This window comes from Lytechinus pictus, chromosome 5, assembly GCF_037042905.1.
Source record: "Lytechinus pictus isolate F3 Inbred chromosome 5, Lp3.0, whole genome shotgun sequence".
Lineage (NCBI taxonomy): Eukaryota > Metazoa > Echinodermata > Echinoidea > Temnopleuroida > Toxopneustidae > Lytechinus > Lytechinus pictus.
In genome coordinates, this window is record NC_087249.1 from 21,828,897 (window position 1) to 21,856,183 (window position 27,287).

Consider the following 27,287-nt stretch of genomic DNA (forward strand, 5'->3'; position numbering starts at 1 on the left):
TCCAGAGCGCTCTCGCGATATTTGGTCGGCGCGGCCGCCCCGCGCGCGGCCGGCCGGCCGGAGATATAATCAAGGGGACGTCCGGCCAACGAAGTCCTAGATAGTTACAGTCGCAGTCGCCACAGGCAAAGCGGAGGTGAGTTTAATAATTTGGAATATTTGTAGAAAGTCCGTCCTTTAAGACAGAAAAATTAATCTGTGTGCTCTTGAATTTGATCCTGGTCTGTCTAACGTTATGCCAGGTATATGGTACCGTACTTTAACTTAGTCTTACACTCTTACTCTTAAGAATAAGAATCTACAAATTGTTCCAGCAGCAGCATGTCCAGGGAAGTGCGAATTACGTTGTCCCATGTATTGCAATTTGTGTTATTTAAGCAGTTGGTAAGCTAGTCGTCAAAATGTAGTCCTATTCCCACTTGTTCACTGCAAGTCTGCAACCACCCTGCTTGTGGGGAATCTACAGGTTGGACTATGGCATGCCAATGCTGTACAGAGCACACTTTAAAAAACGATTAAAATATCACTTCTGTGACCAAAATTACTAATTTCCATATCAGTTGCGATTTATTTTTCATTTGTAACTTGGGAATAATTTTTGTATTCACTAGAGCGCTCAAAAACTTGAATTTTGGGCATATTTTTGTGTACGCCCTCTATTGTTGGAAAATAATATGGCAAGAAAATTTTCATTTTTTATCTCTATTTTTAATTAAGAAAAAAATAATTTAAAGAATCAAATTTACTTAAGGGCCAAGTTGTATGACGAATAGGTGTAATGGAAACTGTCAGTGTAAAAAAATCAAGCATTTGTCCCAAAGAAAAAGAGAAAATAAGCCAAACATTGCCATCCTTATTTTGCCACACATGGAGATATAACTGAGAACAAGGTTATATCATATTCATAACCTTGTTCATTGAATGAGTGCCTATTCCTAGGCTAAGGCCAGCCATGTGCCAAACGCGGTTCATGGTGCAAGGTAAGTATACTTACCTCGCAGTATGTGTGAGTGACCCACATGACCCATGGATGCATTACTGTCGCCGGGCCGTGTACAGGAAAATTGAAGGCACGGCGCATGCAAAATTGCAACAAACTCCCGCGAATTTAAGAAGAAATTTAATCAAATCGAGTATTTCTATTTCTACAAAACTTAGAAATACGAACGATGTGAAGTCAATTCTATTCTAGTTTAGCCTTGAGGACTCCATGTGACTGGAACTCTTTGCCTACTGAGGTAGTCACAGCATCAACAATCAATGGCTTCAAGACAAAGTTAGACAAGTTCTGGTCTGTGTGGCATTATGTTCACGCATGGGAATAGTGCCTTTTTCATTTCAATACATTGGCACAGCACATTGCACAAATAGCACAGACTCAGTTTTTGAACTTATCCAAGCTAGGAAGACAACAAGATAGACCTGGAAACTTGACTGCAGGAACAACTGTATTTTTCCAGTAGATGCGGTATAAAGGTATAAAGGTATAATGATATTTTAAAATATTTTTACATATACTTCTTCATCATGGAGCCTAATTGAAACTCTTTCCATACATGCATAAGCGAGACCTCCACACCCGGATGGATTTCCCTAGGAAATCCATATTTACAGCACTCATTCAATGAACAAGGTTATGATATATAACCTTGTTCTCAGTTTTATCTCCATGTGTGGCAAAATAAGGGTGGCAATGTTTGGCTTATTTTCTCTTTTTCTTTGGGACAAATGCTTGATTTTTTTACACTGACAGTTTCCATTACACCTATTCGTCATACAACTTGGCTCTTAAGTAAATTTGATTCTTTAATTATTTTTTTTCTTAATTAGAAATAGAGATCAAAAAATGAAAATTTTCTTGCCATATTACTTTCCACCAATAGAGGGCGTACACAAAAATATGCCCAAAAATCAAGTTTTTGAGCACTCTTGTGAATACAAAAATTCTTCCCAAGTTACTAATGGAAAATAAATTGCAACTGTATGGAAATTAGTAATTTTGGTCCCAAAAGTGATATTTTAATGATTTTTTAAAGTGTGTGCTCTGTACAACATTGGCATACCATAGTCCTACCTGTAGATTACCCACAGGCAGGATGGTTGCAGTGAACAAGTGATTTACAGGGTGAAATCGGTTTATATAAGTGTGAATTTTATTGATTTTTTAACCTTCAAATGCCTAATGCATATCAAGCCAAGGGATAAAAATTATTTCACTATGAATGGCAAAAATGAGAGATGTCTAACCAGACCGATCTCGTGTAGATCCCTCGATCCGTTTGTCAACAAAGCATATACGATAGGTCTTAGCATAATAATGAGCCTTATCCCATCAACCTACATGTACTCCCCCACCTACTATTCTGACTTCCATGAACACATTCACTCATGCTTTAAATTTCAATTTAATAATAATTCTTGAAATTTGCTCTAAAAACCTACATTGATAATGCTTGATCATTGATTTATCACAACACCCTCAAATTTGCAAGTTCCAAGGGACTTGCATCTCAAAAACTGAAAGAAATTGGAAGGCTAATTCCGGCCCAGCCTAATCTTCATACCCTTTGTTTATTAAAGTGGGTAGTGCTCACTCAAGCATGAATAGTTTCCAACTTGTTTGGTGTCATCTGAAAATTGACTTTATTGGCTTTCCATATATATATAGGTATTTTTACCCAAAGTGACATTTTTTGTTTGGTAGCCATTTCAAAAGTGTATAGTTTTTTTTGTTTGAGACGCACTGTACAATGCAGTGGAGCGTTGTGGCCCAGTGGATTAGTCTTCTGACTTTGAAACAGAGGGTCATGGGTTCGAATCCCAGCCATGGCGTAATTTCCTTCAGCAAGAAATTTATCCACATTGTGCTGCACTCAATCCAAGTGAGGTGAATGGGTACCCGGTAGGAAGAAATTCCTTGAATGCTTTTGAGCTCCTAGGCAGCCCAGCTATAAAGCCGGGGTAATAATAATAGCAGGGCCTGCTGGAGAACAGTTTTCAGAACTAAAATGACTTCCCTTGGGTGAATTATCTATTTTGGTTAATTTGTACTAGAATTCTATTAGAAAAGATTAGGATCCAAGATGTAATAGCTACATGTATAGCCTAGTCTATACCCACTTGTTCACTACAACCACCCTGCCTGTAGGGAATCTACATGTAATGTTAGATCTGTGTAGTATGCAACACACATTAAAAAAAATCAAAATAAAATATCTCTTTTATACCCCAAAATACTAATTTCTATACAGAACTTTGCATTTTATTTTTCATTAGTAACTTAGGGATCATTTTTTTTATTCACCAGAGCGCTCAAAGACTTTTAGGCATATTTTTGTGTAGGCCCTCTTGGCCTAGAGCCTAGATGTTAGAAATTGCAAGAAAATTGTCATTTTTCAATCTCTATTTTTGATTTAGAAATTTTTCTTAAAAGAATTCAATTTACTTAAGAGGTATTAAAGTTATATGATGAATAGATGTAATGGAAACTGAAAGTGTAAAAAAAAATCAAGCATTTGTCCCCAAGCACAAGAGAAAATAAGCCGAACATTGCCAACCTCATTTCCTATGACAGCGAATAGTAACAGAAAACAAGGTTATATCATAACCTTGTTCATTGAATGAGTGCCTATACCTACTACAGTGCGTATCAAAAAAAAGTTTACACTTAGAAAAAATCCTGTAAAATTATACATTTGTAATATCCTGAACATTTTTCCACATTTTAACATTGGTACAGATCCATTTTTAAAAGCAAATGACGATATAACTGTCGAAAAATATTTCCGCTTGAGTGAGCACCACTTACTTTTGAAAAGTTAGTGAAAAATGATTTGCGCAGAACTTTGAAATAGTTATGCGAATAAAAGTAGACCTTAATCATGAAGAACACGTGGAATTTAGCTAGTAAAATTGAGTTGAAGATATCTTTTACCTTTTTTAACTTATTTCCTTGCCCAAAACACTTCGAAGAGTGCATTGCGCCCCACCCCACTCCCCAACACACCAAGGCCATCGTGACGATATTTGCTTTACACTGAGCTGTGATTTACATCAAATGGCTTAGGCTTGATTTTCATTTTGTTAATCATTGTCAAACTTGGAAAAAAAAGTGTGGAGAAACAAGTGTTAAGGAAAAATGAAATGTAAACCCAATGTAAATGATAAAAACTTAGTGAAAAAAATGTTTGAGATGTCTGATGTAAACTTTTGTTCAGATTCAGTTTTGTCCTCAGATCCAGCTGGCACAAAAAGGGTAAAGGTTGTGCTTACTAAGTGTTGAAATTTCAATTTGGGTGGCAAAATTGTTACAAAATGCTTGAATGTATCCGTTTTATTGCAATTGACCAAAAATGCAAGGGAAGTGTACGAGAAATGTTTCGCAGGGTAAGTTTTATTTCGCCCTTTTCCCTTGACACAGCGTAAAAACAAGCATTTCTGCGCAAACAGATTTCTGGGAGCTTTACAATAATGGACAGTGCTCACTCAAATGTAACACTCTGTCAAAACTTTTACTTTCATTGGATAGATGAGACCCAACCCCAAGATTATATGGAAAAAAATTACCCACATGTTGTATATTTTTTAATTCCCAGGGCTTATTCAAAGTGTAAACTTTTTTTGATACGCACTGTATATGCTATACAGGGCATGTCATTGAACTCCTGTTTTGCCCACAGTTTGAATGTCCAGAAATAATTCTTTTTGAGTGCAGAAAGAAGCCCAGTAGACTCTGAATAAGTCTGTCTTTCATAGGTCAAATAATCACGTATAAACTCAAAGCATTCTTTTAGACCAGGATATGAAAAACATGTTAATAACATCTTCCCAGTCGAATTTCCCATAAGTCCAAAGAAAGCGTACACCTACATTGTATGTAAAAGTTTTTTATGTTGTGACAGATTTTTTTTTAAATTCTTCTTATTACAGAACATGAATTTCATACCAAGAGCTTTGGCAAAAAAGCCTGTGAAGAGAAATGTGCCAATAGTGAAGAAAAAAGGGGCAAACATACCTCAGAATTCATCTACCTCATGTCAAGCAACAGCCCAGGTCCCAGCTGCCAATTTTCCAAGTGCAGAAATCAGAGAACCTCCAGGAAGAGATGATGATAAGGGCACCAGTGGGATATCATTGACTAGTGACCAACAGGATGGTTGTATTTCAGAAGGCAACAAGTGCATGAATCAATCAATACCTGTTGATCACCCTCCTAGCGTTGATGACTCAAAAAATCCTGAACCAGTCCAGGCTTGTGGATCACCGTCTTCACCAAAAGGTGTCACATTAGGGAATGAAAGGGATGAAATATTCACTGAGAATTCAGAGAGGACACGGACTGAGTCACAAGAAGACAAACTTCAAAGGCTTCAGGAGTTGAGTGATCGAATATCAAGTCGAGCCACTGTCATGGAAGGACACCAAGACAAGATGTTTGGAGAGTCCTTAAATGTACCTCATGCCAAAATATCATCTAGCCAAGCTGTGTATGAGGAAACAAGGTTGATCCAGGGTGTACAACGTGGCGTCCAAGAGGCAGAGAACTCTGAAAGCGATGAGGAGCCTCCATCCATTGTATCCTTCAGCAAGAACCAGCGTTGGCCAGACGAGGATGAGCCAGTCTGTGTGGTGTGTGGGAAGTATGGGGAGTATATATGCGATCAGACTGAAGCAGATGTATGCAGTCTAGAGTGTAAGGCAAAGAACTTGATCAGGAGAGGAATTCAACCCACTATTCCCCAGGTAAAATCTGCTTTTAGTCATTCACTCTCTTTAAGTCTCTCTGTCAGCCTGTATGTCTCACTTTCTCTGTCATGCTTTTTCAATACCTTACTATCTTTCTCATTTTTTCTCTCTGTCTCTCTTCCCCTCTCTCTCTATATCTCTCTCACTGTCTCTTTCTCACTCTTCCTTTCTTTCTCTCTCTCCTTCTCTTCAATACCAGTATCCAATTACTATCACATTTTCTCACACTTCCAATGTAATCTATTCCATCACCATTTGATAATCAAACATTTAATCAAGTCAAGGGGATATATTTGTTACCCAGGTGAATATAGATGTAAACAAAGTTTCCAGATTCCTAATCATTTCTACAAATGTAACCTTCATACCTTGGAAATCATACCTTTGAAGAAGGTGTAAAATCATACCCGATGTATTATTATTATTTGCCTTCTACTGTCTCACTCTTGAATTGGTCTACACTTGTTTCATCCACTTTGCGTTTGGTCTTATTCCAAATGGTCTAATCCAACTTCAAACAGACTAAGAAGCCAGCAGATGATACCTGCGTATCTGTCCAGGATACTGCTGCAGCTGATGATGTGAATGATTCACCTGAGGAGGATGATAAACCATTCATTTACAGCGAACATCCAGATATCTCCGACCTCACAGCAGAGCGGGTGCAAGACATCCGCAATGAGGCAAGTGTATAATGTCATCTCATCCAGTTCAGTGTACTTTATTATCACTTACAGCATGAACTGTATTGCATGAAAATTTACAATTGAAATTAGAAGGAACATCACATTCCTTATCATGAGAACATTAATCAAAATCAATAGAAAGCATTAAAAACACTTGGTTATTGGATAATTGTACATGTATACATGTAAAGGGGGAAAACAGAATATATATTACGAAGATGATCATAATGTGGAGCATTGTGGCCCAGTGGATTAGTCTTCGGACTTTGAAACAGAGGGTCGTGGGTTCGAATCCGCGCCTAGGCAGCCCAGCTAAAGCCGGGGTAATAATAATAGCAGGGCCCGCTGGGAGAACAGTTTTCAGATCTGAAGTGGCTTCCCTGGGTAAATATACCTATATTATCATTATTATTATTCGCATGCATGAATAGCCAGCAATCGTTCATCCAGTTCACTCTGGAGACTGAGCAAGGAGGGAAATAAGCATTCCTTGACACGCTAGTCCAAAGACACGAGGGCGGGAAACTTTCCACCTCTGTCTACCGCAAGCCCACTCATACAGACCAATACATACCATATGATTCTCATCACGACAAATCAGTCAAGAAGGGTCTTGTTAAATGCCTGTTCGACAGAGCAGCACGTATTATAACTCGCCCACCTGAACTCCCGAAAGAAAGAGCACACATACATGGTGCCTTATACAGCAACGGCTACCCACGCCGTTTTATCAAGAACACTTTCAAGAAGAAACATCCGCCAAGGGATCAGAAGGTTTTCAAGACTTGCACAGTCTTGCCATACATAGATGTTCTTTCATCATAACTCAAACGCCGATTAGAAGGTCACGGTATCCGAACGGTTTTCCGCTCGGACACCACCCTACACAAACAGCTTGTACACCCCAAAGACCCCATCCCTGACCACAGACGTGATGGCATAGTATACAACATTCCTTGCCAGGGATGTGACGGGTCTTACATCGGTGAAACAGCCCGACCGATAGTTGAACGCATTTCTGAACACAAGCGCAATGTTCCATTACAGCGAACCGACACATCCGCGGTGGCGAACATGCTTGGGAGAAGCAACACCACCCAGATTGGGAGGGTGTACATTGCGTTGCCAAAGAGAGACATTGGTATACACGCAGGATTAACCCTAAAAAGACGGGGGGGGGGCTGATTCAGCCCCCCCCTCGACATTTTTCGCGATAAATCTGTAACGCGAAAAGCTGGCGCCGCGCCGTTTCATTACTTATTTCTTTTAAGTCTTACGCAACTTTTGAGACCAAATTTGCGACGCCTGTGTACGTGGTTCCAAAATTATGCAACATTTTGTAAGTGCATGTCGACCCTAAATTGCTCAAAAACGTGAATTTGTGTACAAATCCAATGCAAATTGTGTTTTTAGCCAAAATTCATAAATGTATAATTATTTTCAATTTTGCTAATCAAACTCAAATAATTTCAACTTGTTTATGGTCAGAATAAAGTAGCGGAGGATTTCCATTGAAAAAACAATAAAAAACAAAAAGTCGAAAAACAAAGAAATACATAAGAAATTTTAAAAACAATAAAATACATAAGAAAAGAATTGTGATATTTAATTTTTTCTTTAAACCATTTGATCAGAATCCTTCAAAGAGTTTGTGAATAAAAAATTAGCAGTTTAGAGGCCTTATTTAGTTAATTAGAGCAAATCTTTGATTTTACGCATAAATTAGCATAATTTAGCATAATTAATGAATTATGAGATTTTTCTGAAAATTTCATCCTAGAGTCTTGGAGATTATGCCATGGGTAATGCACGTGCCAATTTTCGTCGCGATCGCGTGGTCGACGGCCGAGATCATAGGGGGGGGGCTGAATCAGCCCCCCCCCCCCCCCCAGTCTTCTTAGGCATCAAAATAGCCCAGTCTATTTAGGGTTAAGGAGGCTATTAGTATACATCTTTGTCCTAACAACTTCAACAGAGACAGCGGGATCGACATCCCCGATTTCTGGATGCGAACCATCCGACAGCACAATACCCCCTTACCTGGCAGTGCACGCCGACCCGAGCGAGGGACTGCTCAGCTAGTCAACCCCCAGCCACGGGAAACTAGTGAGCCTGCCAATTTTGTCTTATTTGCATATTCCCGACTCGCGGCGTATTTGCATATACGGATCACCGACGCACTGATTGGTGAAACGCCTGACCAATAACACAACGGATCAGTGCCCACCTATTGTTCGTGCGTACGGTCCTGGGGATTGGTATAAATAGACTACGTTATCAGATAATTTTCGTCACTTGACAAAGAGTTGCAGCGGCACTTGAAAGCTTGTGAACTTGTAAGCTAGTGAACACTCTTTGTGAGAGTGATCACGAATTTCCTTGTTGACCATAGTAGATTGCGAGACAAATGAATACCCTCTAGCGATTATTTCAGTCCGCAATAATGAACCTATTTAGTTTTATTAGTATTATTATTATAATGATTGTCCTGAATAGGTAAATATAATTAAAAGAAGCTTCTGCAAATGTTAAAGGGGAATGAAACCTTTGGAACAAGTAGGCTTGTGTCGAAACAGAAAAATCAAAGGATAGGAATATAGAAAGTTTGAGTAAAATCAGACAAATAATGAGAAAGTTATGAGCATTTTAATATTACAATCACTAATGCTATGGAGATCCTCCCATTGGCAATGCGACAAGGATGTGTGATGTCACATGTGAACAACTTTCCCTTTGATGGACTATAGAACACACCCAAAATGTCTCTTTGCTTTTTCTTATGGTTATACAAACTCTTTTTCCATGATGTATTCTTTAAATATCTGTATTACATGCCCTCCTATAGAAAGAACACATGATCTACTGATAGATGTGATAAAAGAGGCATTTTAACTGAAATATATATACTAAAGTAATGGGGAGAGTTGTTCACAAGTGACATCACACATCTTTATCGCACTGCCAATGTTAGGATCTCCATAGCATTAGTGATCGCAATATTCAAATGCTCACAACTTTCTCATTATTTGTCCGATTTTTCTCAAACTTGTTGATCTGTTTCTTTGATTTTTTCTGTTTTCACACAAGCCATCTTGTTCCAAAGGTTTCATTCTCCTTTAATTACACTATCATAATCGTTATTGGTGTATGGCATGTTTAGTTTCATTTGATGTTGTAAAAATATTGAATATTTGAAATTGCATAATTTCTGGTAATTTATTTTCCATGAATACAGCATGATATTATGAATGCAAGTAGGCAATTGTTGGAATGGAAGAGTTCTAGTAATAGGACAGACGTACATGTAGAATGTAAGATACCATACAATACATACCTCAAATCGCCTACATGTATGTATAAATTTCTAAATAAAGAAAATGGCAAAAGATTGCAATTTTGAAAAGAACTCCTGTTTTTTTTTTAAATGATGACTTTGAAAAAGGAAGATGTGTGTAATTTTATTTTGGTCAAATGTGGTAAATTGATAATTTTATATCATTCAAGCAGCAAGAGATTTTTAAAGTGGATAAAAAAGTATTGCAAATTATAGGAAGAAATCTTAAATGTGCTTGATACTTTATTTTGTAATGTATTGATTGTATTAATTTTCAGTTGTTTTTGTTTAACATTATTTCAGGTTCAGATTTTCGTTGAAGGCATAAATGTACATAGGCCCATCCTGGAGTTTGAGCAGCTTCGTCTTCCAGCTAAGAGTAAGTCAAAGGGTTCAGGCACCCTTCTCAAAAAGGACTTGACCATGATTGAAAATGTTTTAGCAGGCAATCTTTGTAGCATTTGTTCACTTGCAGATATTGCACTACTCATAGCTTTTTAGTGTCAATTCATGCATTGAACTCCATGATGTTGACCTCCCCGTCTTTTAAGCTCAGTGTTCTTATCCTTCCCTAACCATTACGTTGTATAATTGTTGTTACAATTACAGAGATTTGTGAGTTTGGAAATTTGAACTCATGAGGACAGTCTTACTAGTTTGATTTATTGCCTGCAGTTTTATGAAATAAAGTAGGGCATATTTCAGTAGAAGTGCCCATTGTTGTAAGGAGAGTTGTTTTGAAATAATTCATATTCAAATGTCAATGATACCTACAGCTTGAAAGAAGTTCTTACATTGCTTCCAAAGTATCCCACCTTATTTGAGTTACATAGATTTTTCTTTTTGTTTGTTTATTTTTGGGTTAAATATTCCACTGTCTCCATCCCATCTAAATTCTCTAGTGTTATGTCAAATATATTTCAATGTTACAATAACTCTCTATTCAGTCTCAGTGTTCCATATCGTGGAAATTGTTTTATGTTTTAGTATTATAGTTGTATGCTTTATTTTCTTACCTTTGCAGTCCAGAGTAATCTCCAGTTATCAGGATATGTGACCCCTACACCAATCCAGATGCAGGCTATCCCGTCAGCCCTGGCGCTAAGAGACCTTATGATATGTGCCCAGACCAGCTCGGGAAAAAGTGAGTGTACATTGGCTACCTGTTTCTGATAGAATACATTATCGAATACTTGTTCAAACCTATAAATCTCTGTCAACCATACTACCTTCTTACATTTCTTCGTTATTTCAGCAACAAAGATCTACACACTCTCTTCGTTCTGCAGCTGCTCCTTCCTATGTCATTCCAAAATCCAGAAAACAGGCCGGTTTCAACTCCTTTCAATCTCTTGCACCCCGTCTTTGGAACAAACTCCCTCCATCTCTTCGAAACCTCTCTTCTCTTGACCTCTTCAAAAAACATCTCAAAACACACTTATATAACCATAAACCTTAACTTGTCTTATGCAATCAACAGCGCTTTGTATCCTCTGGAAAAAGCGCTATATAAATCCAATTATTATTATTATTATAAAATTGTGAAATCTGGATATGAAGACTACGCACGCAAGACAAAAGTGGTGGTCTTAATAGGCAGGTGTTTTGAAGATGTGAGCTATTTCATTATCTCTTACAAGAAGAGACAGTGAGTATATGTGCCCAGACTAGGTCAGCAGGTAGATTTATTGACTCTCATGAAATCTGGGTATGAAGACTGTACAAGACAGAAAAATCCTGCCTTCTGCTCATCTGGTCATGAATTTGTTACTCATAAATGGTACCAAAATGTATCAGGATGCAAGAATTTTAGGAATATCTGAAATGGTTTTGCATTTAGAGTTGATTGTTACAGCAATCAGAGAGTCTTCAAGCAATACTTTCTCACTCATTATGTAACTGTCAACAAGATATCATCTTTTATATTTCTTCAGTGATTGAAATGTTTTACTTACAAATATCTGCCTTCATAAGGAAATTGGATATCAAAAATTTATAAATTCCTGATTCCATTGGTCTATAAAACTTGTCAATGATTCGTTTTCACTTTTTTGTTGTTGCAGCCCTCTCATTCCTCGTGCCTTCAGTGATTATCATTTATAACCAAGTACTAACAGGGTTTGGAAGCAAAGATCCTTATGTGCTTATCCTGACCCCTACAAGAGAACTTGCCATGCAGATAGAAGAACAGGCTAAACAACTTATGAAAGGTGATATAATAATTGCTGATCCTTTAAAAATACAAACTCAATATTGTAATATTCATACTGGTTAAGTTTTGCTTTCTATGATCTTACTTTTTAAATAAATTGTGATTTGTAGGATTGTCAAGCATGAAGACAGCACTCTTAGTTGGAGGGCTCCCTCTGCCACCGCAGTTGCACAGGTTGCACCAAGGTATTCAGGTGGGTTCATGTTGCAGTTCTTCTTTTTTTTTAAGCGTTGCAAACTGCCATTTTGCTTCTTTTTAGGCCCTGAAACTTCTGTTGTACTCCGGAAACAACATTCATCAATATTTTTCAGACATTCTCAATATTGATATTGGCTACTGACTTATTTATCTACATTGTGTGGTTCCCAAAAGGCATTGTATCGGGCAACAGATTTACTGGTATTTTGACCTAAAAGATAAAATTCCTACTTGACATTCTATTGAATTGCCATGCTATCTTCATATTGCTAATTTCTCAGCAATTACACATTTTTATACCAGATTCATTCTACAAGTTATTTTTATATTCTTATACTTTCAAACACCTTGGTGATCATTTCATGGGATCCTGCTTGAGCTAAATTTGTTTTAGATAATTACCACAACTGGCATGTATGTTTGAATATCATTTATTTGGGGGGGGGGGGGATGGTAACCCTGTAATCATAATCATGATATTCTGTCAGAGGGCCAGTACACAATGTATTTTCTCCATGGCGACATGATGGATTTCCAATTCTAACTATAAACAATAACCAAAAGTTTCCGGGAATAGAGCTCATGCCGTTTACTTGTGTGTAACTTCTTTAAGCTTGAAGGTAAGAATAAAATACAGCACGGGGGATAACACGAGTAGCAAGTTTTACAATGATTCCTCCTTGAAATGTAAGAAGAGATTGAGAACGCAGTGCACAAGCAGGTGCGACAAGATTAGCACTTGCTACGGTGAGAGTAGACCAGAATTTATTGGGTCACATGTCACCGAACAAGAAGCAGAATTTCTCGTCTAGTGAATGGCAAAAACAGGTTGTACGCTACATCCGGGAACATTTAGTTATTGTCGATGACGAAAATTGAGCACTTTACTTAGTCTGTTCATGGTATCACTCGCATTCATCTTCTGTCTTTTATAGTTTATTGTAGGTACACCAGGTAGGATCATGGACATTATCAACCAAGAAGGTAAGGATCTGCAGATCAATATTCCCAAAGCTGAAATTATAGGTCAATTGTGCGTTTCAATTTTCATAATGCATGTACACAATTTGCACCCTTTTTTATGATGACACCCATTTGGAGTAGTCCTGAGAGATTGGTCAGCCACAGTGTACTTAACACAATGCCTTAATCACAGTGTCAGTGTTTCTCTTTCAAAATGATAACAAATCTCATCCAAACTCTTCAGTTTTCCTGAGAGCTCACTGCTAGTTCTATTGATTAATATGTTTTCCTTTGCTTGAAATTCAGTGAGACATTGCTTTAATCTTTGAATTTGTACTCACGGCTCATGCTATATTGTATGTCTTTGGAATAAATTTGTTGACCAACAAGTCTCTCATTATATGATCAATACATTTGGCACTACACTAATAATAAGTTCATTTGAATAGAGAGAAGAAAAATCAAGTAAAAATCAGTTATAAAACAAAAATGTCATCATAATCAGATACAAATTGTTTTGATGTGTTTAAGTTTAACTATTACAGCAAAAAAAAAACACTGGTCATTTGCAAAATACATTTGATATGCAATTGTGGGAAATGAAAATGTCATACACTCACTATTTCTTTTGAATTTCTTTTAGGTGTTAGTTTGAGACACCAAGTTGGTTGTGATTGATGAAGTACACACATTAGTTCTGGTGTAGTGTTCAGGGTTCACAATTACTATTGTATTTTCCTTTATTTCAAGGTGTTAATCTGAATGATATCAAGTTGGTTGTGATTGAAGTAGACACAGTAGTTCTGGTGTAGTGTTCATAATTTCTATTGTGCTTTCCTTTATTTCAAGGTGTTCATCTTAGTAACATGTTGGTTGTGATTGATGAAGTACACACATTATTTATGGTGTAGTGTTTAGTAGTTTTCACAATTACTATTGTGCTTTCCTTTATTTCAAGGTGTTAATCTGAGTGATATCAAGTTGGTTGTGATTGATGAGGTAGACACCATGCTACAGTTTGGATTCCAGCAGCAGGTAAGAATTGTATCCCTTGTGTGCCATGATTCTAAAGCCAAGATTTAGCTTTCTCTTTTTATATCTGAGTCATAAATAAAAGGGAACTCCATAAAGTATATATGTACATCCAACCCCTTCTTAAGTATGACCTTGCTGAAATTATTCTGTTTACTAATTTGTATGAAAATTGTTAATGCTCTAAATTTATCATGGCTTGGGCATTTCACAAGTATGTTTCAGAATGGGAATAGGTCACATTAAAAAAGATGATTATTGATAGAATGAATCACCCTAATGATGTATTATATGTTGTGTTTTATAGATATTCTCTAGGACTTGAATGTATGCCCGTCCTATGGGACGTATTATGGTATCACGCTCGGTGTCCGTCCGTCCGTCCACTTTTTATTTTGAGGTCAAAGGTCAAGGTCACAGTGACATGTGTTCATCTCCCCCTTCTGCAGTCCTTGTAAACGCGATAACTTCAGTTTAACTTAACCTAGGCTCATTTAATTTGGTGTGTCCTAATACTAGCATGGATCCCAGGAAGCCTTTTGATTTTAAGGTCAAGGTCACAGTGACAGGTTTTCTTCTTACCCTTCTGCAGTCCTTGTAAACGCGATAACTTCAGTTTAATTTAACCTAGGCTCATATAATTTGGTGTGTATGATACTAGCATTGATCCCAGGAATCCTATTGATTTTGAGGTCAAAGGTCAAGGTCACAGTGACATGTTTTCATCTTGCCCTTCTGCAGTCCTTGTAAACGTGATAACTTCAGGTTAACTTATTCTAGGCTCATATAATTTGGTGCATATGATACTAGCATAGATCCCAGGTTTCTTTTGATTTTGAGGTCAGAAGGTCAAAGGTGAAGTCGCCACCTTTCACTTTTCTTGCTTGACCAATAACTCCCTTTTGCGTGTTACAGGCGGGCGTATTATGTGCTTGCCTTAGTGACACTCTTGTTAGAAAAAATAGGTGTATTTGTTTAATATATAATCTAGTTTACAACTTTTTTTATTCTGCAACTCTTTACTATTTCTACACTAGGAAAAAAAATGATAATTTTCCATTTCACCTGCTAAATACATGTATCTAACAATGGATATTTAATAACATGTTTTGATTTCTAATGTTGAACTTGTTTCTACTGTAAATAACTTGTATGATGCAACTTATTGTTGGTCAGTAATAGATTGCAATAGCAAAGCAGGCTGTTTGAAATATAAGTTATTTAAAGAGTCAACCGTATTCTGTGATACAGTAGCCATTATCTCCTGAAGTTTGTGAATAAAATCTAAACCATAATAGAGTGTTAAATAATGGATTCTGGAATCTTTATACATCTGAGAAATACCTGCCCGTTGCTGTAGGGTATGCAGACGTTACAATCATCTTTCTTGTGTTTGTTTTAGGTCTATGACATCATGACCCACTTACCAGACAACCACCAAACCATCTTTACCTCGGCAACCATTCCAACATCCATAGAGAAGATGGCATCATCTCTTCTGAACAACCCCATCTTCATCTCTGTGGGAACGGTGAGCATTTCCTCTCCTAATGTTATACTCTGTGGGGTTTCATGGGTGACACGACATTTGCTCTGGTCTTAATATCTCATAGGATTAGAGTTAGGGTTGAAGTAGAGTTTTTGGTTCAGAATAATAAAAAGATAAAGATTAGAGTTAATTTAGTTTTGGAGGTTAGAGTTTGGCTTAACATGCATATTTTCCATAGGAGCAATTGTCCCTGGAACAAATGTCATGGAACCGTTTTATGAACAGTAAATGAGTGGTGCTACATGGTTGTGGAATCAATGGTGATGTGATGAGGTGATGATTGTGGTGAAGATGATGATGATGATGGTGGTGGTGGTGGTGATGGAGATAATGGTGGTAGCGTCAATGATGATGCTGATGGTGATGGTGGTGGTGGTGGTGGTGGTGGTAGTGGTAGTGGTGGTGATGATGATGATGATGATGATGATGAGTATGACGATTATGTTCATAATGATGTTGGTTTTGAAGATGGTGATGTGTCATGGATGATAATTGTGATAGAGACAATATTGGTGATAATGGTGGTGGTAGTAATCATGATAAAAGTAATTAAAAATTCACAGCGCTAGACACAAATGCAGCTGGTGTTTTCATGTGAACCATGTTTCATTCCTCTACAGCCCAGCACTCCCTGTACCTCTGTGAAACAGGTCATCTTATGGGTGGAGGAACCATCAAAGAAAAAGAAACTCTTTGCAATTCTCCAAGATCCCAAACATTTCAGGTACTTATTCTCTCAAATCTCTTCAATAGGTATGATTTGGTCTTAAAATCATTGTGCACATCTACTCATTATTTCTATTAAATGATAATGTTGCTGTTGGGACTTTTACGCAATTATATTTCGATTTCTTTACATTTTTTTTATTTGGGGGGGGGGGGGAATTGGCTAGTTATGAACCAAAGTGACTATTGCTCATTTTTCAGTTGATTATGAATCTTCATTCAGCCATTTGATAATTCTCTGTTTTTATGCTTAATCTGAGTGCGGTTATGTACTAATATGAGCATACAAAAATAACAAACTATTGTTGTTGTTTTTTTCCCAGGCCACCAGCCTTAGTCTTTGTGAATTCCAAACTAGGAGCAGATCTTCTCGCTCAAGCAGTTGAAAAGGTATACATTGAAGATCAATTTGTTATGGGAACGATGTAGAGATGATGGCTACATTCCCTGACCTGATCTCATGGGTGATCTTTTTACACACAAAATCACTCTTTTTAAACATGTATGTTATGATTTAATATTTTGCTAGATAACATCTATTTTGTTACTGAAGTACTCATTTTAGAGGATATCAATTTTAATTTCAGGTACCTTTTCACCCAGAACTTGTCAGCTACACTCTCCTTCAGTCTGCAAACTTTTGCATGTTTACTCTATGATTTATATATATGCCTTTGTGATAATATGACACTTTTGTGCTACTGAATTTTCAAAATATCCTTGCTATAAATGATAAACTTCCAGCAATCCCTTTTTGTGGAGGGGTTGGGGTCAGTCCTGATATTTTCAGAAAAATATCAAAATTCTTGCATTTTTCTAAAACAAATCTGTAGGTATAAAGAATATCACAAATTAAAGAAAAATCAATTTATTTGCCCTTTTTGTCTCAATTCATAATATTACCTTGAATTTTATATTCTTTGATTTATCTCAAACACCAATAGCTGTTGTAGAGGGCTTCAAGAATTGCAAGCTTGCTATATGTATGTATAAGGACTCTGGGCACAGGCATACCATGCATACCTTAGTAACCCAGTGCATAGTGACTGGGGGGTTATGTACATGTATATGGTGGCTTAATCCTGTATTCTCTTTCACATGGTATTTAGATAAGAGTGAATGTCAGGATACTGAATACCCGAGGCGAGAGGACATGGTGTGCTTGACCGTTGATTCCCTCATTCATTAATTTTCAGATAGAATCTTTCCAAAGCCTATGAAAGTTTAATTGGTAGCCAATTCAATTAATTTTACTTTCACATCTCTTTGAAAAAATACATCAGAAAATAGCCATGTCAATTTGAAGATAACAAAATACAAGATATGAAAATGTCATTTATAAATGTCATTATGTATATAAAAATACATTGTGAGGGTGTGGGGTATAAGCAAAGGCAATTAGCCCTCCAAGGTTAATGCCAAAAACTTTCCTTGCTTTAAAACAGGAAACAAAAACAAAACAAAGAAAGAAAGAGATAAAGTTTATGTAACATAATCACGTAAATCACAACAAAAATTAACAACACTAAATTACATAAAAGGAAATAGGAGCACTCAGAATATGAAGGTAGGATTTATGTAGTCAGTTTGTTGAATGTGTAAATGGTTTGACTTTATTTTAGGCCATATCTAGCAAGAGATTCCAAGACTGGGCGGTGGTTCTTGAATTTTTTTTTTCTTGTCATCTAGTGTTGTGGTATATCTGTAGCATCGTTGCATGGAGACAAGCCTCAGATTCAGCGTAATGAGATCCTGCAGGAGTTTAAAGATGGTGCGCATGATGTCATGATCAGTACGGCTGTGCTAGGGCGTGGTATTGACCTCCCAGGGGTCAAGATGGTTGTTAACTTTGACATGCCAGGGACAGTGGAAGAATATATACATCAGGTAAGGTCATTCATCTTTGAAATCATATTATTTGTCCTGAACGTGATTGTCAGGGTAAAATTTTGGTATTTTGCTTTTTTTTCTTCTCTTTTTACATACGTAGATTTCTTTTGTAAAATTTTGAGAGAAGTTATGTTGATATAACGTGTATTACAGAGTTATATATACTTTTCAGACTTTAAATTCTTTGTGTAGACCCAATTATTGCAAATACATGTATTTGAGGTGATTCAAGTGATACTAGTGATAATGATGTCCATGAACGAACCATTTCTTCTGAGATTTCTGTCCTCTCTTTTTTTTTGTACCACTCATGCAAATTACTAGTTGCACATATTTTTGTAATTCATACTTTTCCTTCTGGTACATGTAATTTGATTTCTCTCCTAGCGAACAGAAATCTTGATGTTATTCCTTCTTGCTTTATCTTTAGTTTCATGAACATTTCCAGTTGTGGTGATGATTACACAAAGAATTCAGACAGAATTTAACAAAACTAAATTAGTGTCTGTATGTGTAAATGAAATTCTGGTTGAAAATGAGTAAGCACCTAATGATTAGCAAAATAAGCATGGTGCTCATTTGATAGACAGGTCTTTCTCCAAGCATTAATGATACACGTACCCATGTATTCTTATCTGTGTAGGCAATTTTCAGCCTAGATTTCATTATTTCACGATGGTATGTTTATGTAAACTATGTAACTTTCTAGATCAAATCTATGATGACATAGTAACAATTACCTGTGATATGAAGGCTTTCTCTGAAAATATCTCTTATTATGACTACTCAAATTCAACTAATCTTATTTCTGTCATTCTCTGTGATACCTTTACTTTTCAGATTGGGAGAACAGGGCGCTTAGGAACATCTGGTACAGCCATGACATTCATCAACAACAACAGCAAAAATATCCTTTTAAAATTTTGATTTTCCTGAACTGAAACGCCCATGAATATTCTACAATTCATGCCCTAGCATTTATATCTCTTTTGTTTCTATGTCTGATGTGTTTTATTGCTATTATCTATTGAATATCTGTTTTAATACTCTCCTTTTCAACAAATACCCCTTTGGTACATATGTATATGTAGGAAGGAGTGTGCAATATACCTCGGTTTATAGCCAATTCAAAGCTGACAAAATGTGCATTATTTATTTCAAACAACTCAATTATCTTGCAAGAAAGGATTTTTTGTTTTCAGAATAATTAGGGTTTTCGCGATGACCATTTAAAATATGATGAAGTAGTCACAAAAGAGATATGATTGTTCAGACTCTGAATTGCTGCACTTTTATGAAGGGGTTTTCATGATCTTAAGGTGACATGTCACTTGAATTCAAACTTTTGATAAGTTTGATGTAAATTGTTCAAGCTTGATTAACCCTGTGTTTTTATAAGTTATATAATGAAATAAATTTTAGAATTTTCTCATTTTAGTTTATGAATTAAACAAGTTATCTGTCGTATACTTGCTTTTCCATAATCTGAGATGTGAGTTATGTTACTACTGCTACCGTACATACTTTACACACAATTTTTTTTTGTATTTGAGATTCCTTGACAGACTGTATCCTTTCACAGAGTCTTTCTTTCCGGCTGGTGGTTGCCAGCGGGGCGTGATGAAACAAGCTGAGGCGATGTAAAATACAAGCCAAATGATGTTGATACAAGCCACCATACCTGTATGATATTTCTGAAGGCTTTAGGCCAGATATCCATTGACATGCCATGCTCAGTAATAGTAGTTATCTTATTGACGTGTAGGCCTACCTCAAGATAGCTATCCCCCAATCAACACCGCTCCTGCTTCTCTCTCGACAACACATTCCTGGGCCCCGTCTTACAAAGAGTTGCGATCGATCTGATCAACAACAACTATGGAAAGCCACCAACATCAACATATAAAATGGATGATTGCTCAAAATATTTTATAGGTATGCTATAAATTCATACATTTATTGTTTTCTTCTCTTCGTTTGCAAAAGACACTGTGCAGATTTTTTGTAGAATAAATGATGACATCGATGGATTTCCATACTGTTGAGGTTGATCGGATCAACTTTTTGTAAGACGGATCCCAGGGATATGAGTCTTTGAAATATTTGTCAGATGATAATCCATAAATTTCTAAGGGGATGGGCTCTAGTTGTCTGATGAATGAAGCCTAAGTGATTTTAATAGAATTCAAGCTAAAGTGATGTTGAAAGAAGCCACCCCGTATGCCATTCACATGGCACTTCCAAGAGGCTCCAACTATAGAGTACCGAAGTGTGACTTAATCAATTTTTACATTTTGCATATCAGCGTTTTCGATACCATATTTTGGTAGAGCATGATGAAAAAACCCCACAACTCAAATTTGGTGGGAATCGGTCTAAGGGGATCATAGCTATGACCTCATGAATACATAATAAGCCCCATTGAAGTCAATGAATTATTGGCCTGGTTCCTTATCTTTAGTACCAGGCCAATAATACACTGACTTCAGTGGGGATAATTATGTATTCATGAGGTCATATCTTGGGGCCCCATGGACCGATTCCCACCAAATTTGGGTTGTGGGGGGGTTTTCATCATGCTCTATCAAATTGTATAAAAAAGGCTAAAAAAGTTTTTTGTGATGTCCAGACTTAACACAATAGCCTCCCTCCAAGTAAGGACCACCCCCCCCCTTTCATTCACCTTTCTATGACTTACTCAAAGGAGCATAAATTTAAAGAAATAAATTAAAATAGATAAAAAATAAGTACAAATGTGTCTGAATATGTCATCTTTCCAAGCCAAAGCGATTTTTAGTGCAATTTCGACAGATTTGACTTGGACAGTGTTTCACCTGAATTTGTAAAGGGGGGTCGTTGCCTTAGATGCTGTGAAGAATGAAAGGGGGTGGGACTTTTTATATTGGGGCTATATTTACTAGATCTGAGTCCCGTAACACAAAGGTTAGAGATTAATCGTACGCTTGATTTTTACGACTGATTGTACATTGTAGTCAATGAAATCAATCATGGAAAAATGTGTCTACAGACCTGCCAACCAGTTCGTTTTAGCCGTATTTAGTACGTTTTTGCAACCAAAATACGGCAGTACGTTTTTTTTTTTTACAAAATCGTAATTTATTAAGAAAAATCATCTCTATATGTCTCTATTTCATAAAACGTACACACATATGGTTATTAGATCAATGTAATTTCAGGTAACTTGTTTTTTTTTTCAATCATTTTGTAAAAACCAGGGTGAGATATACACAAGTTTCAATGGTTTTTTTTTTTCATCTGCAAGAGCAGTGCGCATTTTACCTTGCATGCAGCTTGAGCGCCGTGATGGGCGAGTGCGCCAAGCATTTTATTATGAAATACACTTTTTGGGGGGAAAATACATTTTTTTGTATCACAGAATACAGTTTTTCTTTCCCAGAGGTTGGCAGGTCTGTGTCTACGATCATTGCTAAACTTTGTGTTATGGGCCCCCTGGATCTGTTCATTCCAATATACATTTCCTAATGAACCAAATAGCAATAACTCTTTTGCAATTTAGGATGGAATATTTTTCTTCATCTATGGTACAAATGAAATGGTGCCCATTAAGTTTTTTAATTAGTGTTCTTGATCCTTCTGTGTTCATAATAAGGCAAATCTTAAGCTCAACACCGACCTCACAGCACTTATGATTTGAGACATAAAGGTTGTACGATGATACACCAACCTGGTGGACTGTACTTTAACGGATGATGATGATGATGTTTATTATTTCCAAATTCCTGAAGTTCGTCATGTGGATTTTCAAATAGCTCCAAAATTGAATAAACCAAAACTTATGCCTCAATCACATTTCACCTACATGACCGCACAGAATGCATAAACATATCTCAAACAGCCTCTATTGGAAGGCAAACTCTGACTGTGCTATTCTTGTACAATTTCACAGGCCCTCTATTGCCATAGTAGCCTCTATGGTTTTGTAAAGTGCGGCAAAGTTATTTTACAAAATATCAGACGATGGCCTGTAGACCTCATCATGGCATTGCAACATCATTGCAAAGGTACTTCAGGGAAGCCGCGTTGGGTCTCATCTCATAAAGACTTGTAACAAATGCTTAATTTCTATAACAAATTGACTATCGTTCAATCAGATTGAAAAATTTCAGTAGCTTTTAACTGTTATTGGATGATCATACAGTGATTGTGGAATTTGAATAGAATTGCAGGGTAAACACAATGGCCCGTATTCTGAAGTCGGGTTTAACTTAAACTCGGGTTTAAAGTTGTGGTTTAAGTATGGACAGCCAATTGTTACATATATCACTAACAGTAGGGATATAATATTTCAGCTCATTTGGCTCTCAAATCATTCGTAATTGTCTAGGGAGTATATATAGATTATTGTCTTCACCATCGATGAATCAGGAAAGAGCACAGCAAACATAAGAAACGTACAACTTAATAAAAAGAATTGATACTTTTGGCTGTCCATACTTAAACCACAACTTTAAACCTGAGTTTAACTTAAACCTGACTTCAGAATACGGGCCTATAAGTATGTAGATTGCAAGGCATCTGCATGGTGTCTGTAAAGCCTCTGCACAAAAATTGTACAATCAGAAGAGATGAGGTCACAAAAACATTTTTTTTCTGACATTTCAAAGTTATTAATGGCATGTATCAACAATGAATGATTGAAAAAAAGCTCAAACCCAAATTTGGTGGGTATTGATCCAATGGGGGCCAGAGATGTGTATGTATGATTACCTACTTACCCCCCTTTGAAATCAATCTCAATTGGCCTGGTTGCAAATGGTTATGAACTGGGCCAATCAATCCACATTGATTTCATTGGAGCCTATGTCATGTTTTCATTTGCCATACCTTGGATCACCATAAACCAAATCATGTTAAGTTTGGTGTGTGGAGCATTTGCATCATGCATAAAAAGAAAATTGATGTCACACTTTGGTACTCTGTGACAATTTTTTGATAGAGGCTTTGAAGATCACAGGGCGATAGCACAAATCCTGTTTAATCTATGCAAAGGCTCTGTACAGCCTCGCCATTGCATAAGAAAATGCATGATGCATATAGATAATGTGAGCACATATCTTATAGACTAATAATCTAAAATGCCCCCCCCCCCCCCAAAAAAAAAAAAAAAAAAAAAAAAAAAAAAGTGCATGAAAAAAATAATGAAATGAGATTAACATGGCAGTAGCTGCAATGTGACCTGAGCATAATCAGGGCTTTAAACCATGCTCTAAAGTTAAGGGTTTTATGGGGCCAAAAAACAGGTGGATAATTGATTTATTAGCAATTCTTTCACTCCAATTTGTATGTAATAGATTTTTTGGCCATTGAAGTAGTGAGACATAAAGGCCCATATTCTCAAAAGAGGTATCAAGTGTACCATGGTTCATAACCATGGACTATGAAGATTTATTGTATTATCGTGCTTCAATTATTAAAGCATGAATGTAACATCCTTTGCCAAAAAGTGCACATTTATGATCACAAGTTTCTTAATCGTGACGAAATAAGAGTAATTTATGCTCACAAACTTTGCTCAGTCCATGCTTTTGTAACGTGGTACAATTGAATATACCTTAAGAATTCGTACCAATGTGCTGTCAAAATAATGAACAATTGTTTTTATTAACTGGATGCCCATAGTTTACGACATAGACCATGGTTTATTTTAATTGAAATTATTTATATCCAGAATATTGGCCAGGGAGTTTACTTGCAAGCAAAAGTAAAGGGCATTGCATCAACAATGTTGATCATTCTTTCCTGTTAAGTTCAGTACTGGGTTTATTGCTCCACACTTAAATGATTGAAACTTTCAATAAAAATGCAATCTGTGAGTTTAGAACTTTTTATGCCTTCGCCCACCATATGTGGTTGTTTGAGGCATTATGTTATCGGGTTGTTCATCTGTCTTGTTTTCATTCTCGCCATGACTAAGAACCGTTTGACGTATCAAATTTATATTGGAGTGACAATGATCTGATTAGATACATGATTTCATAGGTCACAGCAGTCTTTATACATGAAAATACATAATTGTTCCCAAAGTTGATAACCAGACAACCATTTGAGGGATCAACATCAAACTTGACTCATTTATTGATTTGGGAGTGGTGGTAATCTGATTAGATTTGGTATTCCAAAGGTGAAACGTTACAGAGGTATTAGACTGCATGCAGTCGAGCTGATCTAGCTTTTACAGTATTCATGTGGTGTGTAAACATTTCAAAACAGGGTTCAAGTTTCAGTTTATTGGTCAGGGTTAGGTGGTGTGAGAAAGAAGTAGATGGCATTTCTATCAATACATCCTATTTTCCTTGACCATAAGATTGTACAGCTCTTCCTACAGTTGACCAGCCTGCTGAAACCTCTGGGTGTCCTGCTACCTCCCGAGCTGATCAACTCACCCCATCTTAGCTATCAGAGACAGCAGCATAGGTCAAGGGACAGGCAGGTGGATGCTTCACGTCGCATGCCTGGAGGCAGTGGATACCATCACACCAAGCGGAATAGAGACAGGTTAGTTTCTTAAATATATCTCTCAGGGGAAGTTCATCTTGATACAAAACTTGGTTTGGGTGATAGAAAAATGGGAATAACATATGCTGCCATCTCGTGTCCCCTACGGTGCTAGCATGGTGTGTTGAAAACGGCCGTTTTATTCTAAATGGACCACTTACATGTAGCTGGTACAAATATCATAACGGCTATTTTTGACTTGCTGGAAATATGACTGTGCCACCACTGAAGGTTTGACGAAATCCATTGATGATTAACTCGGTCACGTGTTTATTCATGTCATATGCCAGTCTTCGTCAGTGGCTATCACATACATGTTATTTATCATGGGTGTCGATTTGTGTTGTGAATCATTTGTTCAAGGGGGTTTGATCTATTGTTTCATCCCCCCCTTGTTTATAGTGTGACGTCAGGGATCGACACCAGTGTGCTTTATGTGATATAAATTCCATGATATTGAAAAAGATTTTATCTTTTCAATCATTGTATCGCCAGAAACTCAATTAATCTTTTATAACCCCTTTTCTAGTTGCACATAACCCATTTTTGTCTCGCCTGCATAGCATAGCAAGAATATTTTCCGATGGCTGCAGCATTAACATTGAATTCTTAACCAAGGTTAAGTTTTTGAACAGTCGTCATAACTTAGAAAGTATATAGACCTAGTTCATGAAACTTAGACATAATGGTGTGTCACTGAAGATCCTGCCTGAGTTTCAGGGCAAATGACCAAGGTCAAAGGTCACTTAGGGTCAACAAACTTTGGCCATGTGTGGGGGTATTTGTGGAATCGTCATCCTAACAAATTTTATGGATTTAGTTCATGAAACTTCGACATAAGAGCAGTAAATTTTCCCTGAACATCCTGTGCGTGTTTCGGGTTATATGACCAAGATCAAAGGTCATTTAAGGTCAATGAATTTTGGCCATGTTGGGGGTGTTTGTTGAATTTGCAATATAACTTAAAAAGTTTATGGATCTAGTTCATGAAACATAGACACAATGGTAATCAAGTATGAATGATTGTTTTGCACATGTTTTAGGTCACATGGTCAAAAGTCATTTTGGGTCAATGGACATAGTATTTTATTATCATAGTGAATATTTTGTTTTGTGAATAATTATTTGATAGCTGTTTTCAAAGTCCGCACTGCTGCTATATCGAATCTTGATTTGGAGGCGAGACTGCCAGAGGCGTTCCACTTGTTTTCTCACATGAAGCCACCTTGTGCTGTTGGCTTGTCATCCATACATTAACTGGCATTCGCAGTTGGGTGTGAATATCATTTGTTTACTATTTATTTTACACACAACCAATTATTAAAGCCTATTTAGTCATATTATTTTATCTTTTCTGCATTTTTACAGAGAAAGCGTGACTGATATCTTGAAGAAAAGGAAAAGAAAGTTCAAGCCCTGAAGTTCCACTTAAGATTCTTGTAATGAAGGTAAAAGAAAGTAGTTGAAGCAAGCAATTATTATTTCATGAGAAAATCTTCGAAATCAAGGTTGAATGTCACCATATTATTATAGATCTAATTTTGATGTATTAAAATAACCTTATATTTGTGAATTCACAAAATCTTAGCTGGAAACCGTTAATTCTGATGATCACTAACACAAAAAGGCATATGTGGGACGGTGTATTAATATTGTTTGGAAAAATGCCCGACATTTTATGGAATTCCGTGCTTAATTTTGTTCATTTCTCAGCAATTACACATTTTCTTCCACAGCCATTCAGCACATATTTTTTATCTATACATACAAACACTTGGGTGGTAATTTTATTGGATTCTGTTTCAATTCATTTTGAGATCGTTACAACAGGTATTCATCTTTAAAGTCTCAAGCCATCTTTCTAATAACTTCTCTTGATGTTCTTGGAAGACCAAGCTATAACCTGAACAGGAATAATTGAGCCTCAGGCATGAAGGGAAATGATGGGGTTCTAGGAAGACCAAGCTATAACCTGAACAGGAACAATCGAGCCTCAGGCATGCAGGGAAATGATGCTGTGACCAGTTCCAGATGCAGTGGAAAGAACTTCTATCTCAAACAGCCAAGAACTTTACTGAATAAGCCACCAAATGTCAGTTTGTTTAAGTCATGCAAATTCTTTCATATTCTGATTTCCTTGCCCATTCTATCTACCTCCATTTGAATCAAGACTTTCGAGTGAGTTGTATAAAAGGGGTTTGTTTGTCAAATGATATTCAGTTTAGAATTAATGAAGAATAAAGCCCAGGAAAAGATAGCCTGGTCAAAAGTGATTAAGTTCCCTCGGCGAAACATATTTTGGAAGCTTCCAAATAATTTGTCATAATTGGAGTAATTGCTCTTTTGTACCCAATTTATTTTGTAATTTTGAAGAAAACCTTGCATACACTGAATAAAAAATGAATTTAAAAGTAA

The 27,287-nt window shown here is 36.7% G+C and overlaps 1 protein-coding gene and 1 long non-coding RNA gene across 5 annotated transcripts; both read left to right on the plus strand.

Moving 5' to 3' along the window:
• Window positions 1-3: 3 nt before the first annotated feature.
• Window positions 4-27,287, plus strand: LOC129262276 (probable ATP-dependent RNA helicase DDX59). 4 transcript variants are annotated; one of them, XM_064100024.1, is made up of 17 exons: window positions 4-136; window positions 4,930-5,742; window positions 6,267-6,428; window positions 10,069-10,144; window positions 10,790-10,909; window positions 11,829-11,975; window positions 12,088-12,170; window positions 13,111-13,159; window positions 14,097-14,173; window positions 15,573-15,701; window positions 16,340-16,443; window positions 16,769-16,835; window positions 18,135-18,332; window positions 19,176-19,242; window positions 24,689-24,872; window positions 26,241-26,320; window positions 26,690-27,287. In XM_064100024.1, the coding sequence occupies exons 2-16, from the start codon at window positions 4,933-4,935 to the stop codon at window positions 26,290-26,292; spliced, it is 2,325 nt and encodes a 774-aa protein (XP_063956094.1). In that variant the 5' UTR covers window positions 4-136; window positions 4,930-4,932; the 3' UTR covers window positions 26,293-26,320; window positions 26,690-27,287. The 4 variants fall into 4 exon arrangements, with proteins under 4 accessions (XP_063956094.1, XP_063956095.1, XP_063956096.1 ...); XM_064100025.1 differs by having other exon boundaries at window positions 26,703-27,287; XM_064100026.1 differs by having other exon boundaries at window positions 26,763-27,287.
• On the plus strand, window positions 20,055-23,463 carry LOC135154261 (uncharacterized). The gene is made up of 2 exons (XR_010293695.1): window positions 20,055-20,270; window positions 22,264-23,463. It is a non-coding gene; the product is annotated as an uncharacterized LOC135154261 (long non-coding RNA).